This window comes from Bidens hawaiensis, unplaced genomic scaffold (genome assembly GCF_021521415.1).
Source record: "Bidens hawaiensis isolate Kalapana, Puna unplaced genomic scaffold, B.hawaiensis_p1.1 tig00002935_1, whole genome shotgun sequence".
Lineage (NCBI taxonomy): Eukaryota > Viridiplantae > Streptophyta > Magnoliopsida > Asterales > Asteraceae > Bidens > Bidens hawaiensis.
In genome coordinates, this window is record NW_027491158.1 from 1 (window position 1) to 19,068 (window position 19,068).

Consider the following 19,068-nt stretch of genomic DNA (forward strand, 5'->3'; position numbering starts at 1 on the left):
CCTTAATTAACGCGTAATTGAATGTATTAAATCAATTGTTGACAAAATTGAATCGACCGACAGTCTAATTGTAGTAAACCATAGCGAATTGACAACTAATCACAATCTAATCAACCCGCGGCTGAACCAACCTCTAAACACAGTATATAAACGATATTAAGTCAATTAATTTGACACGCACCATCCTCTCATAACCACGAAACAAAACCCCATATCAACTATAACCCAGAAGGTCGTTTGAATCTTGTTTATATGCGATTTTAGCCGAAAACCCTAATCAGACATTCTCATTCAATTCGGACGTCTTAGAGGTAATTAAATACACGATTGCAATCGCGTTTACATGCAGATCAAAAGCCCTAAACTTGTTTTGATTAATTGTAAATGGAATGATCAATTTAAATTTCTAGGGTTTATGCTGCAAGTTATTGGTTTGGTTAAACTGTTTTAAGTTTGGGTTATAAACAACTTGACAACTTAGATCAGATGGTTGTGTTGTGTGTGTATTAAACACGGGTCACTGGTTCAAACCTCCTTGCACCCGTTTCTTTTATTAAATTCTCATTCATTATTATTTTCAAGTAACTAAATGGATTAATAGTAATAATAACTAAATAATAATTATTTCATTAAAAACCGACTATGTTATACTCGTTTAGTTTTTGTTTTCATTCATATACGTGTTAACTCAAAGGAATAATTATATGTATATATTTACATATATATACGTATATATATCATGTGTATTATAAATTAAATACAAATGTTTTAATATATATAAAGGTCATATAAAATAATTTATATATATATATATATATATATATATATATGTATAAAAGCGACAAATAATATTTTTATTAAGTATGTTTTCATAAAATTAACATAATGGTTTATATAATAAATTCTTATATAAAATATAATATTTTTATAATGCCATTTGATTATTGATTAACTAGTTCTTATAATTAAATCCTATACTTAGCTAGTCCGTTTACTCCCATTTTCTCTTAGGCTTAGCATTCGCGTGTTATCTCCCGCATTCACATCATCTTAATCAATTTTGTTCGTCCTTGAGGTGAGATTACATATCCCCCTTTTTCTATATTTTATTTTTTGGGGGTAACATGTATACCTTATTCAACTTATTCATATTTTATTTCTACATCTATTCAAACACAATTCAATATATGTTTATGTATGATTATTGCATGCTCTATGATAATGCTCTATGTGTTTAATTGTTTATTTTATGTTTGGTGGTTGGTATCTCATCCTCATCTATCCTCATCTAGTATGATCATACATTTACCCAAGTACATTGATTTCGTATCAATAAGAACGGGTTCACATCTATTTAGTTGTTTACATTTTCATAGAAATAGTAATACTCATCATTTACATATGAATTGTGGTTTTTATCTATATATGTATCTCAACTAAAACTTGTGTATTCTCACAAACATTCGTGTTGACAAACTCTATTTTTATACATGCTACAGGTACAAGTAATTTACATTGTTCAAGATCGAATAATTTAGTTTTACCTAAGGATATTATTCAAAATACAAAACATGATGTAATTGTTGTTCTGTTTATTGAATTTGTGTACTTGTTTTGATATTAACGAATTGAATAATTATTGTCACTTTAATTAGTGTCTTTCGAGCTACTGTCCAATCAATACGTTACGCCCCGACATGTTCCACCTTTGGTCGGGGTGTGACAGCTATGCTGGATGTGTGGGCACACAAGGTTAGACCGAATAAGAAACGTTGTGTTTAGAGCGAGATTAGGGGTAGCTAACATATCAAACAAGATAAGAGAGTGGAGATTGAGATGGTTTGGACATGTGAAGAGTGGACAGACGACGAATCCGGTTAGATCCGTAGAAAACATTAATATAGAGGGGATGAGGGGTAGAGGATGACCTAATTTGACTTGGGATGAGAGGATCAAGCATGATTTGATAGACCTAAATATCTCCGAGGACATGGTTGGGGATAGGAATTATTGGAGAAGTAAAATTAAAGTTAAGGATTTTTAGGGAGAAATGAATACTTTAGGGATTTCTATTTACCTTATTTTTTGTCACACACCATTATGATATTTTATTTTCATATATATATAGTGGATGGTTCAAGAGAGAAATGATATTATTGTAAGAAATGCAAGAAATGAATATAGACCACTAGTTTTGTTTTAAGTTTTAATTGATTAAAGCTAAATAAAGAAAGTATTAGTCATTCTTTTTCTTCAATTAATATAGCTAATAAACCATAATACTTATTTACTTAATTATTATAACTAATTAAATTATTATAATTGGAAAATATTTGTCTTGAATTTTTATCATACACAAGTATAATTTATTCATACATTGAAATTTCTTTCTATCCAAACTAATTTCTTCCAACTCAATATATTAATATCCAGCAAAACATACTTACAATATAATGAGTAATACAAAAAAAACTATTTTACATGTGTTTGCATTAAAATAAAATAAAATAAAAATACAACCTACACAAAAATGTATAATCTACACTTGTTCTAAGAATAAGACAACATATAACCTACACACGAAAAACATATAACCTACACACAAATTTATCATCAATGAAATACACACGCACACGAAGACATATAACCTACACACGAAAAACATATAACATACACACGAAAATTGTATCTTACACAAATACAATTTATTCATACATTAATTTCTTTTTATTCAAAACCAATTTCTTCAAACTCAACATATCAATATCTATCAACACGTAATTACATTGTGATGAATAATACAAAAAACTATCTTACACATGTTTGCATTAAATGTCAATAAAAGATACAACCTACACAAAACATATAACTTACACTTGTTCAAAGAATAAAAAAACATATAACATACATACGAAAAACATATAACCTACGCATGTGTAGGATATGTGTAGATTATATAATTGTTGATGTCGAATTACATATGTAAGTTGTATGCTTTTTGTATGTTATCGCTCAAAACAAGTGTAGGTTATATAAATTTGTGTAGGTTGTATATTTATTGTTTATATTTAATGGACACATTTGTATGATATTTTATTATTATTATTTATGACAATAATTTTTATCGGCATACCAATTGAAAAAAAAATGTATATAATGTTTTGATATTTAGTGTTAAAAAATAGGCTAATAAATTGACGGAAATTATTTTTTTAATAAAAAGAATAGTATTATATGAATAAAATGTATTTATGTTGAATAAAATGAAAAATGTGTAAATAAAAAATAAAACTAAATTAGTGTTTTTATCTTTTTAATTATTATAGTTAAATTAGTTAAATATATTAATTAGAGGTTGATTTATTATGGTTATATTAGTTGCATTAATTGGAGAGAGAGGGTGCATTTGTTGTTGCATTTACATATTTTGTTATATATTTTTAAATATTTAAAACTTAAAATAAAACTAGTTGCTCATATTCATTTCTCTCATTTCTTGCAATAATTTGATTTCTTTCTTGAACTTAAACATATATATATATTATCATTTTTATTACATGCTATTATCAACTATATTATAGTTGAACTTTGATTTCATTTCATATTGCATCATACAAATGTAGCATAGAGCTGAGGGTCTCTCTGGAAGCCACCTCTCTATCCCGTTGGATAGAGGTACGGTGTGCCTACATCCACCTCCCTAGGCCCTACTTATAGCTTAGCTATTGGTGGGATTCCACTGGGTATGAATGAATGATTGATTGCTAAAATTGAAACCAAAACCCAAAAAATTGAAGCTTACCCGAAAAAATGAAGGAGACGAGATGTACAGGAGGGTCGGAAGCCGTGAGCAGTGGCGCCAGACGTGAGCAGTGGCGTGGCAGTCGGAGGCCGGAGCGGTTGTACGTGAGATTGACGGGAGCAGTATATTGAGTTTGGGGATTTGGTTTTGTGTGAAATGATAAGGTTTGTTGTGAAAGAGAGAAGATCTAAATATCTAATATCTATTATATTTTTTAATTTAATTTAAACTTTTTTATTGGTAGTGTATAATGGACTTTTTTAATACAAATATAAAGGTATTTAAAAACTAATTATATAAATTTTCACATATATAGGAAGATTAACGTATAAATAAAATTAACGTGCTAAACGTGAGAATTAAGTAGAGTAATTATATATACAAGTAGAGTAATTATGTAATTACATAGTAATTATGTAATTACATCATAGAGTAATTACATAATTACTCTACTTGTATATATAATTACTCTACTTGATTCTCACGCTTAGCACGTTAATTCATTTGTATATATATATATATAAACTAAAAATATTTGAGTCGAACCGAACCGAGCGGACCTTTAGTCGTTGCTTGGATCGTTTACAAACCGAACCAAGGAGAGCGACTCGTTTACAATCAAACGAAAAAACAAGCGAGCATTTTTCGAGCGAGCGACGAACAGTTTGGACGGCGCAGCCACCAACACACCCCCCAAAAGGCTAGCGTTTACCTTGTGTGCATTTTGCCCAATTCCCACCTCTCTCCGAAAATCAGATCCAAACAAACAATCACTCACCAATCACCATGTTCCGTCAAGCAGCTCATCGCCTCCTCACCCGATCCACCACCACCACCACCACCACCATCCGCCGCGTTTACTCAACAGAGGTTGCCACCGATGCCTCATCCGGCGACAGCGCATTCGTTGAAGCCTGGAAGAAGGTGGCTCCCAACATCGATCCACCAAAGACGCCCATCCAATTTATGGAGCCCCGTCCACCTACTCCTTCCACTTTGCCTTCCAAATTAACCGTCAATTTTGTCCTTCCGTACGCCGCTGAACTCTCCAAAGCAGAGGTTAGGGTTTCTTCTTGTTACTTATTATTATTATTATTATTATTATTATTATTATTATTATTATGTCTCTAGGTTTTGCTGAGTTAGTAATCAAATTATATGATTTGTTTCATGGAAATGTTTAGATAATTAGATTAGTCTCTGCATTTTGCTGAGTTTGTAGGCATAGTATTGTTAGATGTTATATGGACCTATGCACTTGATATTTCCGATATCAGTATTTTAAGTCTTAGTTCTCAATTTTTAGTGTTTCATGTTAGTATTTTAAGTCTTAATAAGTTCCTACTTGCTACAACTGTTAGTGTTTTGCAAGTTGCAAAAGGTTAATTTGTTGATGGTAGGATAGTATACTGATTTGTTAGTGTCAAATTGCTACATATATAATTTCTGCCTGATATTAAAATTACCGATATCTCAAATATACCGATATTTTTTCGCATTAACTGCATAGATCTGGACTTTGGGTCTTTGCTGCAGATTAACGTAGTTATTCATTCAATTCTGCCTAACAAAGGTTTGGCTTTGTAGCCTTGAGCCTTTGTCACATTAATAATTAGTTAGACTCGGTTTGTGTGTTTTTTTCCCCATAAAAACTGATAATTTGCTTAGGTTTACCACTGATGTATTCGCTCTTTAGGTCATTGGTCAGTTCTTCATGATATTCGCTCTTTAGGTGTTCAGTTTCATTTGTTTCTTTTATTGATTGTGCTGTTTTGAGCTTTATAGTTATTTAAGCAATCATGCCTCTGTGACATTCATTAGAATCATGTAATTTTGAGTTTTTTTTGTGTAGGTTCAAGATATCTTTGTAATGTTGATTATTTAATTACTGTTATTGACTCTGTCTGGCTATTTTATGGTACAATGCTTGTATAATTTCGAGGGCTTATATATATATATATATATATATATATATATTCTGTTATCTGCCTGTATTCTAGTTGGTGTTTTTCTGGATAACTTGGCTTTATGCTATTTTAATAAATGTGGTTTGCAAACTCTGTTCCTATGTTTTTACATTCTAAATAAGTGTTTCATTTGGAATTTTTATTGTTGCAATATTTTGTTTTTTGTAAATTTGTTTTTTACTACATATGGTTCATGGTATATGATAAAAGATCAATATTGAATTAGACTCAATTTACACAAAGAATACTCAAATTAATTATAGTTGCAAATCACAATTATCATTTAGTAGATCAAAAGAGAGAGTTCAAACATCATGATGGCATATTATAATTTATACCCTTTAACACTGTACCCTTTAACAGAAGAGTGCGAGTTCTGATTTTAGAATGTGTTACACTAATAGAAAAAGGATACTGGCAAGGAAAACTAAATAGATTGACATATTTGACTTTTTTTAATAGTTTAAAATGACCGTGTCAAAATCTGGTAACCTTTTCTTAATAGTTTAAATTGAGCATTTTAAAGCTTATCTTGCCACATGCAACAAATCAAAAATGAAAACATTTTTTGTATTTTGATGTCTTTAAAAACACCGTGAAATGTGAACTTTGATAACACCAATTCATTCACTCTGCTGATTCCACAAGCAGCTTCCCTTTCAACATCATCTCTATTGACATGTCTGATTCTTCAGAAAGCCTATTCTCTTGCTTTGAGCTCAACCTTGAGGCAAGAAAGCAGAGAAAGAACACATTAACTTCCTAGTTTGTTTTATTTGAACAATCATTTCTTCTTGTGCAAAACTTACACTTTCACTCAGTTAGTGGAGACTTTGCAACCTTAAACTTCTCTTGAACAGGTTCTTTAGAGCCCCAATCATGCTGACCTTTTTATTTAAACACCCACTTTGGAGTTGGATCTTCATGTCTTCTTCATGGTTCAAATGGGGTGCTTATTTAGGAAATCTCATGAGCACTTCATACAACTTTTTTAAAATACTTCCTGAGTTTCTAATGGCAACAGATCCGTTATTTGTCTCTCAATATTAGGGGTTGCTGTGGCTTGATCATCTTGGAACTGATAAAATGAATTTCTAAGAACATTTGCTGGATCACTGTCTTCATTCTATATATTTTTTTTAATTCAAAAGGATGCCATAGCCTAGATGGCAACTGTTCAAACAGCCAACACTCCCCGTGATCATCATTTTACCAGCAGAAACATCCAATTTTCATCAATTGGTAATCATCTGAATTTAGCTAGTTATTTCTGTCAAACTTGTGCACATTTACATAAAAAAAACGTGTCTCTATTAAAATCTCTGCCAAGTGTCTATGTAGCAAACAGGCACTTGATTAGTGACATATTTAAGATGATAATGATGGTTGTTTTGAACCATCCTTTTGCATTTAAGATTTTATTGGAGTGTTTGTATGTGTTAGTACTTAGTAGTAGCAAAATTAAGTTAAATAATTTGACTAAAGACCATGAAGAAGGTATTTAAACCCAATAGCCCATGTCAAATAATAGATTTAACTGTTTTAACTTAGAAATAAAAGGGTGCAAGTGCAACCACATCAGTTTGCAGTGGGTACCCATTGAGATATGTATGTCACTATTTACTCATATGCTGGTGCTTCAGTGGTGGCTGGTAATATTTAACATTTTTTACTTATGTTTTATGCATTAGACAAACCTTAATCTCATCTAGCTTCTCTACTTTATTTATATTTTGACTTTTGAGGTCTATACCTGCTGTTGAATAATGTGGTGACTGTGTTTTAGTTTTGTGAATTTCTGCAATAAATATGAAAGTTCTTGTTTGTGCTCTTTGTTGATTGTGTGGTTTTTTTGTGTGTATGGCAAAATAGTCTATTAAAATAGATTCCCAACTCTTTCCAGTTTTGATAAGAGTTTGAGATATGGAATTCTTTATCTTGTAGTTTGGGAAATTTTAATTTTATTCATACATATTATCAAAACTCCTTTTGTTGATTGCTATATATCGAACCTTTCTGGAATTGCTATTCAACATGTGATGATTGATTGCGGCTGTATTGTATTTATCTTGTTTTTCATGGTATTACAGGTTGATATGGTGATAGTTCCAGCAACAACAGGCCAAATGGGTATTTTACCTGGACACGTTCCAACAATTGCAGAGCTCAAACCAGGTCTCCTTTCAGTTCACGAAGGTAACGATGTGAAGAAATACTTCATCAGCAGCGGGTTTGCTTTTGTGCACTCAAATTCTTACGCAGACATATTGGCTGTTGAGGCTGTTCCCCTTGACCGAATTGACCCGGCACAAGTACAAAAGGGTTTAAGTGAGTTCACTCAGAAGCTGAGCTCAGCATCAACTGATTTGGACAAAGCTGAAGCCCAAATTGGAGTTGATGTTCACAGTGCTCTTAACTCTGCTCTTACTGGTTAAGTGTGGTGACGGGTGATGTCACTGCTTTTGTGATCTTTTTTTAAAAACTAAAAAATAAGAGTCTTTTTTTCAACTTTCTTTATGCAAATGGGAAAGCTTTGGTAGAATGTTTTTCCGTTATTGTGTGATCATGCGGAGTTTGGGATTATATTTAATGTCAAGTTTGGCTATCTTGAAACTTGAACAAGAAATTCAAGAAATGATTTTTTTGGTTATGATGATGATGAAATGAAGTATAATTGTCATAGATGTCTTAAGATTTTGATGGTTAAAACTAGAGGTGGCAAATGAAATGGGTTGGGTTGGGTTGGGTTGGGTAGGGTCGAAACGGGTCATGGGTCGGAACGGGTTAGGGTCGAAACGGGTCACTTAAAAAAGGGTTGTTTTGGTTCGGGTCGGAACGGGTTAGGGTCAACAGGTTCGGGTTAGAACGGGTCAAGGTTGGAACGGGTCAAAACGGGTTTGGGTCAAAACTCGTTTAAGCGATTTTTCAGTTCGTTTCAGCACGTAACAGCTCGTTTAAGCGATTTTTCAGTTCGTTTTAGCACGTAACAGCTTGTTTAAGCGATTTTTCAGTTCATTTCAGCACGTAACAGCTCGTTTAAGCGATTTTTCAGTTCGTTTTAGCATCTAATAGCTCGTTTCAGCACTTAACAGCTTGCTTTAGCGATTTTTCAGTTCCTTTCATCACTTAACAGCTTGTTTTAGCATGTTTTTGTTTCGTTGTTGTCGACTTTTCAGTTTCGGTTAATTTGCCGATTTTGTTTTGAACGAGGACAACGGACGAAACGTTTTAGTTTTTTTACATTTTTTGTTTTTGTTTTATTTTTTGAGCTATGATTTTTTTATTAATTTTTTTGAATTTTTTTTATGATTTCTATTAAGATCAAAATCCCTCAAAAAAATTCAAAAAAAACAAATAAAAAATCATAACTCAAAATATAAACGAATAATGAAAAAAGTATAAAAACCAAAATATTTTCGCCATTAACCTCGTTCGTCAAAAAAAAAAAAAAAACCCCGACAAATTAACCGAAATTGAAATGTCGACGAAAACGAATCAAAAACCTTAATCGACCCGTTTAGCGCGAAAACTCGAAAGAAACCGAAACCCAACCCGTCCAGTGCTAAAACTCGTGTCGGCACGAAAGCTGATCCGAGCCGAAACCTAAACCGATATTTCGTTTCAATCTAAAACCCATTTCAACCCAAACATGTCACTTTTCCTTAAGACACTAACCCATATCGACCCATGTAGTTAAATTTGTCAACCCATTTTGACCCAAAAATAAGAATGTGGAATTTCAAGTGACCCATTTTGACCCATTTAATTAAAACCTATGACCCAAATCAACCCATTTGAATTTTAAAACAACCCAAATTGACCCATTTGGAATGGTTTGGGTCAAGATTGCCACCCCTAGTTAAAACAATCAGTTTAGTTTGTAAGTCTGTTTAAGAAGTTGAATTGTGGTCTTGATAATAGTGGTAATATGGGTGATGACATTGACGACCAGCATGGTATCTTGTGAATGCATATTACAGTCTCAACGAGTTCTGTAAATCAAATGGTCTGTAAACAGGAGTCGAATATCAATTCCATTGAACGCAAACAAACGGTAACACTGATAAGTTATAAAGCTGGTTTGTACTCCTAAACAAAAAAACAACAAACAAACAAAAAGCTCTCTCAACTTTCTTTTGGCAAATGAGAAAAACTTGTGTTGTATGTTTTGGCATGTTTGGGTCTTGTTGGGGATTGCAAATGAATCCGGCCCGTAAGTAAAGGCAAAGCATTTAAGACTAGTATTCGGGTATGGAAACTAGTATGGACGGGAACTATGTTAAACGATACATGATTCAGTTACCCGAAACAACATACCTGTAAACAGTTCATTTTTAGTTCTGTTTTCATGTTGTATAATAGGGTAATATGCTAATAGAACGACCAAATTTTATATTTATAATTCATGGGGTAATATAAATAAAATTTAAAGGTACCCTTCAGTCTTACACTTGTTTTATTGTCATCCCTAGGTTTTGTCTATGTTTCATATTTTATATCGACCTTATAAGTTTAGTTTTCTTACAATATTTTGAAAATAAAGATTCCTTAACTTGCCGTAACAGGTTCATATAAAATGACAAGAAACTTGTGGAGTTTGATGATCTTCACTTCTAGTATTAGAAATAGGAAATTCAAATGTTAATTGTAGGAAATTTGGGCATGTTAACATTGGTGGTTCAATATGTTGTAAAGATAAGACGAAATATAGTTATAAACGTTTTGAGATTTTTTATTTAAAGTGTATTTTTTGGGATTTCTAATTCAGTAGATTAAGATTTTCATCAAGATTTTGCTTGGATCATCAAAATCATAAAACAGTGTTTTAATAGGATGCTGGTTATAGTGGGGGTGGGGGTGCCTTTTCTATCTTTTTTTTTTCTTTTAGCCAAACCCACTTTTATAAAAAATATCTTATTTGTGATTCCTTTTTTCTTTTTACTTATTTTTAGGTTAAATTTATAAAGATTGTTGCTTTTGGTTTCCAATTTTCCATGAGTTTTCATTTATGTCATTGTTAAATGGTACTTGTATGTTTGAAGATGTCACAACCCACAAAGGAGTGCAAACTTTTAGGTAAGGCTTACCTTAATCTTTTAAAGGAACACCTTGTTGCTTAATATAACATGCGTTTTACATTGATTAAGATAAATAATATGAAAATTATAGGGTAATTATACTATTATTAAAAAAGCATTTAACCGATTACAATGAAGTGACCGGTAAACGGGCAACAAGATGTGTCACAACCTTCTTTTGAATAGCAAATTCAATCCTACTAAAAACAAACTTTTGGTTCTAAGGATCCTAAGAATTACTATGCACAACCCGTTGAACCCTGTGCAGAAAGTCCACGGCCTTCGGGGCTAAGAAACCAATTGTGTCAAACGCAAAAGGGATAAACACGTGCTGATTCTCTAAAAAGCTTTCTCGTGTTTAGCAACCTTACCTGATGCCACCCTCACCACAGCGTGACCTGTCACGAACCGGTGTCCCAAAGCCCAACAAAAACATACACCCCCGTGAAGTCCACACAAACGTGTTTGATTACACCACATATCATGTAGCATGAAAAACTCGTGAAGCAAACACAAGTAGTTGATAAGAGTACTACTATTAAGTTTGAATAAAAAAAGTTAAAGCAAATAACAAGGACTTCTTAAATTTAATAGGTACAAATATGATTGCCTTAAATACAATTAACAATGCATGTGATTTGGAAATTTTAGGGATAAGATTGTCTTTGCTCACATGTTATAGGTCAATGTTTAAAAATCGGTATTTTACTCGTACCGGATTTTGTTTAAAAATGGTATAACCGGTTGAATCGGAATGTACCAATAGGTTCAACCGGGTTGAATAATTTTCCTTGTAATTCAATATAAAAACAATTTCAACCCAAAAGTATATTAATAAGCTATCAAACTTGAACCAAATATCACACATGATCAATGGTCGAGTTAGATAGAAAGTTTATACTTTGTATATGAAATTAGTCAATTACAAAAGATGTAAATAAACCAACATTGGATTTGCATGATACATAATTAGTTTGTTAACGAATCGTTATTTACCGTGTTTACTCGTTAATAATGTTAGCTTCCATGTTAAAAGTCATTTTTAAAAAATATGAGTCGCAAAATATATCAAAATTATTTTGGATTTAAAACTGGTTTTCCGGTTTAAACCAGCATTTTTAAAAAAACCGGCGGTACAATGTTCTGGAAACCGCCCAAAATTACTGGCCTTTAAATACCGGTAGCCTTACGAAAATGCGGTATAACCGGTTCAACCGGCCGATACGAACCGGTTTTTAAAACACTGCTATAGGTTAAATAATTTAATTTCAAAATATACTTACAATTTTAATCAATTTGTGTCAACTTACTAATTACTTACAGATTTACCCATTTTTCTAAACCAACTACACTGCGATTTTTTAACGGTCATAACATTTTCATACGTTAATGTTTTTTTTTAATATTACACCGAAAAAACGGGCATTTTATTCTCTTTAATTTGAGTATAATATTGCTATACTTTTTTTTAATTTTAACAAGTTAACGTATTACGTGATTACTGGTTGGGACCAGCAGGTTGGGCGGGCTTGTGTCATGTGTCAGATCGGATTTATGTCGGAACAAGTCGATACAAAAAAGTTGGTTAGTTTGGTTCCGGTCGGATTGGTACAGGTTCGGGTTGATAGAGGCCAAATCAGAATAGGTTTTAGATTAGAACGATGTCGAGTTGGAATGAGATTTGGGTCAAAGTAGGATGGTTTAGAAGATAATTTATTTAAAACATGTTGTATATTTCAGCGTTGCTGCTTAATTTTCTCCACTTGTTGTGTGTGTTCATGCATTAATTACGTGGATTACATTTTTGCATGTACCAGGACCAATAAATATGTGTCCAGTGCCACGTAACCTAACCGGTTATGTGTTCGGCTGCGTTTCTGTGCGTACCTCGCTGTATCGCACAGACACCCAGCTAGTGGTAATAAAAAATAAAATAATAATAGTGGCAGTAGTAGTAACAACATAGGATCTAGTAGTATTAATGATACCCATGACCTAATGGTTTAGTGATATGGTGTCCATTATTTCAAAATAAGGGTGGTGGGTTCAAATCCTTTCAATTGTAAGGTTAGAGGGATCTTAAATGAAAAAGAAATTTACTATTAAAAAAAAGTGGTATTAATGATGTAAACAATAACAATAAGATTAAATGTAATAATCTTTTAATATATCACAAATATGTTGATATATTTATATACATAGTGTTTATTAAACTCACACACGAAAACTTGATCCAAACAAAGTTAAAGAAAACTCAACAAATTCTTATGGTAAAAATGGTCCGTTTTTATGTCAATATATACAACTATACAAGGTCCTTAAAGTACCAACTAAGAGCACCTACAAAAGTGTTTGTTGACTTTTTGGTAGAGATGAGATCAGGATTCAGGACCATACCTGAACTCCAATTTAAAAGAGGAAAGACAGAGATGAAGGATAGAAGTGGCATGTGTTGATTGTAAGAAGCTAGGGAAGTTTGTCAATTTGTCATTATAGATTGTTTGCAGAGTGAAGAGGTAGGTCCCAGCAGAGCCCAGTTGGACCCGCAAGACTCACCTTGAAAAGGGACGTCTGCGCAGAAACCAACTGGATCCGCAAGACCAACCATGCTCAGAGACGTGACGTCCTTACGCGCAGTACGCAAGCTGTTCCCGCAGGAAATGCCTCCCAATGGTGAAGGACTCTGCCTGTTCCCGCAGTTGCGGATACAAGCCATCAGGGAAGGCCACCCGCGCAGCAAGGCTACACGCACAAGGCACTTAGCTCTCAACCACTCAGTGTCACCTGAAGGAATGAGCAAAGCCGGGAACAATCCCGCACAAGGGCGGGAGGGGGAATACTCCCGCCCAAATAAGCCAGTCCGTACGATACGGGAAGATCTTCTGTACTGTACCTGACGAGGTATGGGCAAAAGATCTGACTAAAGATACGACAGCTTATTGACAACAGTATGGCGAGCAGCATGCTCCTGTACTGTATGTCACTATTAGCCGCTGCCTACTCACCAACTCCTGTCATACCACGTGCATAGCCGGCAGTTGGTGGAAAAGGAATAGTACACAGCAGGCCTGGTCACTATCAGCCGCTGCCTACCCACCAACTACCAGCAGGGCACGTGCGTAGGCCACTGTTGGTGGAACAGGAATACTATTGCAGCCGGCCACACCTCCTTGGAAACCTACCTTCGGCTATAAATACCACAAATGGTATGACCATCTCATCTTATCATATCTTATCATATATCACCATATTATACCTGATATCTGCTCTAGCAATCTCTTAATATACATTTATATTTAAAGAGCAATCTAGTCTGATTCTCACGCCGGAGGGTGGTCACAAGGAGGAACCCCCCCCTTCTCAGTGACAAGCTCACGGTGTCTGTTTTGCAGGTTATCAGAAGAACCATCTTTACCGGGTCTAACCCCTCGTGGGAAACATCTATCTAACCCCCAGGTTATCCGTAATCTGCCCGGGGTCCGGTTAGTGTTTCTTCACAGAGTTTTTATTTTTGGCTTAATCACGGGCAAGTGATGTAGAGACAGTTTGTGACCACTGTGTTATTAAAGTGTTAAGATACTTCTTATCATGAAAAATGAATATATCCTAAAGTATGTGCATCACAAAATTAAGCAAATTTCTTCAACTTATCACAAGAAATTGGTTTTATCTTTTGTCAGCTCACAATTCGTATATACAAGGCCTTCCAAGTTCCAACTAACACTATTATTATTATTATTATTATTATTATTATTATTATATATTACAAGTATGAAAGGAAAGAAATATTCTATAGATCATTGCCTGTTTAAATATTTTGATCTCCCATGGTATACTCAAAAGGTCTCCTCCAAAAGTTTTAATAAATGCATATTGTATGTACATCTAGTTGCACAAATTGCATAATATCATAAAGAGTCACTCCTGATACTATCCATTCGCAAGAAGAGTTAGTTAATTTCTTTCTATACAATAATTTAATCTACTTTTTTTTTTTATTTTTTGAACGACTAACAAAATTATATTAAAGTAAACAAGATAGCAAAAGCTAGAAACACCAAAAACCAGAAGGAAAACGCCCACCCCAACCGCCTGATATAATTTAGTCTACTTAGATATTTTATTTAATAAAAACTTTTATATTAATTTAATTTATCATTATACAATGTTAAAATGATAAGCGATCCTATTACCCACAACATACATACTGCAAACATTTTTTTGCTACCATTATTTGTTTATGGGTAATAGAGTAATATATTAATCCAACTACTAGTTTTATATTTTATATTTTTAATATTTAGGTAATAAGAATTAATATTAAAGTAATAAGAATGTCCTTGAAAATCACAACATATAACTTTTGACAAACTCATCATCATCATCATCATCGTACTCAGTATATACCATCAATAGCAAAGCTTTGGTAGGATCTGAGGATGGTAAGATGTAGACAGCCTTACCTCTACCCCATGGAGATAGAGAGGCTGCTTCCGGTGAGACCCCCAGCTCGATAGTAGTTTTGCATCAAGTCTTGGACATAAGACACATAGCACTCAATCATCGGGACACCGGCTAATTGGTGCATGTACCGTTGTCTTTCGGCTATCAACGCCACCACATAATGCCTGATTAACCTTCCGTCACTTTTAATGTTATTTTCACGAGATTAGTAAAATAACGTCAAAATTAGTGCAATTTCACTTTTGCCCACCCGAGGGTTCACATATACATACATTATATGCGCGCACCGCAAACAAGGCTCATAACTTTTGACAAACTACTGTAATAAATTGGGTGTTAATAAAAAACACAATACCTAATGGGTCATGAATAATTGGGGGGTGGGGGGGGTGGTTCATTTCTCATCACACACCACCAGCTATCAAATTATGTCACGTCACCAACCTCAAATCCATCACATTTTGATGGAATTTGGTAGGGGTGGTGTGATAGGTTTTGGTATATATACATACATATATATACATATAGGTTTTTGTGTGAGTGAGAGGAGTGTATTTGGGGTGTATATATATGTATATAGAGAGGGAGAGTTCCATCACTCAAACCCATCACTTGCGGATGGCCATCACGCAAATCTCATTACTCAAGCTTGATGGGGCACTGGCGGCGGTGTGCAAAAGCCCATCACGCATGATGGAGCACCCATCACGCATCGCCCCGTCCCCCCTTAGGCACCTGATGAATATAAGAATGGTTTTTACAATTGGGTATGAAACAAGAACTATCAATACTCGTCTTAAATTTAACCCATTGTCATCCCCATGATCGGTTATGCTTCACATTTGGTATCATCTCATCTTGTTTACTATTCTTCAAATTTAGAAAATGATGCCCGCATTTAAAATGACAAGAAACTTGTGGAGTTTGATGATCTTCATTTCTATTATATGTATTAGATATAGGAAATTGAATTGTTAAATTGTGGGAGGCATACATTTTGTAAAGAAAAGATGAAATATAGTGGTTATAGATGTTTGAGGATTTTTAATTATAGTGTCAATTTGGGATGACAATGAGTTCAGTTTTTAAAGGAATTTAAACAACTTCAAAATAGGCAATGATGATGTTGAGACAGTTTGTGACCTCTATACTAGACTCTAATATGCGTTAGACACTTCTAAGTTCTAACTGATCACGAGTTTTAGTAAAATGAATACAACGTAAAACCATTGCATCATAAAGTTAAGCAAGTTCAAATTCTTACGAGAAATTGATATCTTACTTTCTCAATTCAGAATTTCATATATACAAGAGGCCCTTCCAAGTTACAACTAACTCGATTTCTTTAATTTCAAGTATGCAAGGAAAAAAGGTTTTTTTTTTCTTTTTATAGAATAATGCTTGTTTATATATTTTGATCTCCCATGGTATACTCTAAAGGTCTCCTCCACAAGCTTTTATAATAAGCTAACTTATTTCTATACAATAATTTAATCCAATTAGATATTTTAAATAATAAAAACTTTCATACTGATTAAATCTATCTTGATCATATGATACAATAAAGAGTTAAAATGATGAATTAGTTATTCTCTAATTGGAATAACATTTCGATATACTTTGTTCTCCAATACTTCAAATACGTAGATATACTTCAAATACGTAGATATGTTTATGTAGCCGGCCAATACCGAAGTCGCCCTATGAAGAGTTCTTTGTAAATACTCACAAATATAAATATTTTTCTTTGAGCTATATGTATCAACCCTAAAACAAATATAATTGCACATGATAATATTATGTGTTAATATAGACCACTCAACATTTTTTGACAAGGTTATAACAACTTTGCTATCATGAATCGTGACATTGATGTGACAATATTTGGCTGACATGGCAACCAAGCAACTTCCATGTGACATTTTTGTAAATTATGCATACGGCTTTATATGGTAATTTAAACAACTTATAAGAAAAAATGTATATCATGTTTTGTGTTTTTGAATTGTTTTATATGTGTTCTCTTTGTTCATTAGGTTTTGCTTTTCTTAATTCATTTTTATTACATTATTAATGTGCTTAGTTCATTATCATCATTTTCTTAGATTACTATCGGTTGTCTTCACAGTTCATATGTAAACTCACCATAGACGTACATCGCCAATGTTATCTTCCAAAACACCATCAACATGAGTTTGATGAGTGGTGTTGTGGTGGTTTTATATGTTGCCTGCAAAAGAGTGGGGATTTGTGATTATTCTTAAACTTTGTGTCTTAATTTGTTTCACAAGAAATAAATATAAAGGATATAAAAGGTCACATGGTCTATTTCGTTTACATATAAATCAAAGAAAAACATTTTTTTATTAGGGTAACATATAATTGATTCTTGATATTTTATGTCCATGAATCGTACGGACTAAAGATGTTTTGATGGGTACGTTGTAAACCTTGAGTCCACATAATAAGATATTAAAATATGAGTAAATAAATCTAAGCGGAATGCTTGTTCTAATCTTCGTAAGCATGATGATGAAAAAGGAGATTTGAGTTGATAATGTTGCAAAAAGCAATTATCTCACTTCCAAGCAATTATGTACACGTTCAATTAGGGATAACACGTACGAGGCATGAATGGAGCTAATGTAAACTTTAAAATTCAATCTACACTATTTTGTGAAATAATAAAGTAAGAAGGTAATTTTTTTTATATAAAGTTATACATTTACTAATTATTATATTGTTTTGAATGAATGGAATATATTACAAGCATGTCTAATATTAAAAATAAAGAAGTTGATAGGTGTCAAATCTCACATCACTTAGCGGGGTATTTGGAGTATTGACCAATCAGAAGAAAAAACATATGTTAGTAGTGAAATGTATGTATGTTTTGTTAGATATTTTAGTGTAATTGAAATGACATGTCGACTAACATAAATCACTACTTGCACCAAACAAGTCATGAGACGTAAGGTGCACACTTGTTTGATTTTATTATGATATTTGGGGTTTCGACCCTAAGCAGTGGGGGTTCTAAGGAGGCAACACCCTATTAGCATAGGTCTCGGGCAGCGCCCCTAGTAATTTAAAATATAAATGTACGCATTTTGGAAGCAGTTCGAGAATTCAGTATAAAAAACTGCTGATGGCAGTTTCCAAACCCTAATATCCAAATATATGACATATTGATCATTTGGTCTCTCAAATTCAAAATTATTACACAAATTCCATATAGATGTCTTGTCGTTCTGATCGATAGAGTATTTGAAGAACTACCAACTAATTTTAAACTAAAAGTGTTATATGAATCTTAGATCATCCAAGTATTATCAAATCTGAATCACCAATAGTTTTGGCAAACAAGAAGAGAAGAAGGAAGAAGTGCACAAAATTAAAAAGAATTAAGACAAGAATTAATAATCAAACATAAATTAGTGTTCTAAGTGTTTTAATAATTCATTTATCATAATCATCTTCTTAAAAGTTATTGTCATACTTGAGCTTTTGCCTCAAAAGGTGATTTTGTATTGTACCGTTGAAAATCAATATCAACTCTTTTAGTAGCTCACAACGTAAGGAAAGTTTACAATTTGTACGGGTGTAAGTTAGGTAGTGCCTTTGTGGATTGTGCCGGTACGTAATTGCAATTATTTTTGTAGATGGCTTCAGTCATGTTATAGTCAGGAAGGTTAGTTAGAATGACAAGATTAGATTGATTTGCTTTAAAAACGGTATAGGAAAATTAAGTTTTGTG

General features: G+C 33.1%; 1 protein-coding gene across 1 annotated transcript; it reads left to right on the forward strand.

The window, feature by feature from the left end:
• The first annotated feature begins 4,537 nt into the window (after positions 1-4,537).
• On the forward strand, positions 4,538-8,382 carry LOC143621746 (ATP synthase subunit delta', mitochondrial-like). The gene is made up of 2 exons (XM_077093073.1): positions 4,538-4,861; positions 7,860-8,382. Exons 1-2 carry the CDS (start codon positions 4,589-4,591, stop codon positions 8,202-8,204), a joined length of 618 nt encoding a protein of 205 aa, XP_076949188.1. The 5' UTR covers positions 4,538-4,588; the 3' UTR covers positions 8,205-8,382.
• The last annotated feature ends 10,686 nt before the right edge of the window (positions 8,383-19,068 follow it).

Excerpts from the sequence above, each read along its gene's own strand:
- LOC143621746 (XM_077093073.1), top strand. The coding sequence starts at position 4,589 with ATGTTCCGTCAAGCAGCTCATCGCCTCCTCACCCGATCCACCACCACC. Across the intron at positions 4,862-7,859 it reads CTGAACTCTCCAAAGCAGAG|GTTGATATGGTGATAGTTCC; the intron begins GTTAGGGTTTCT and ends ATGGTATTACAG.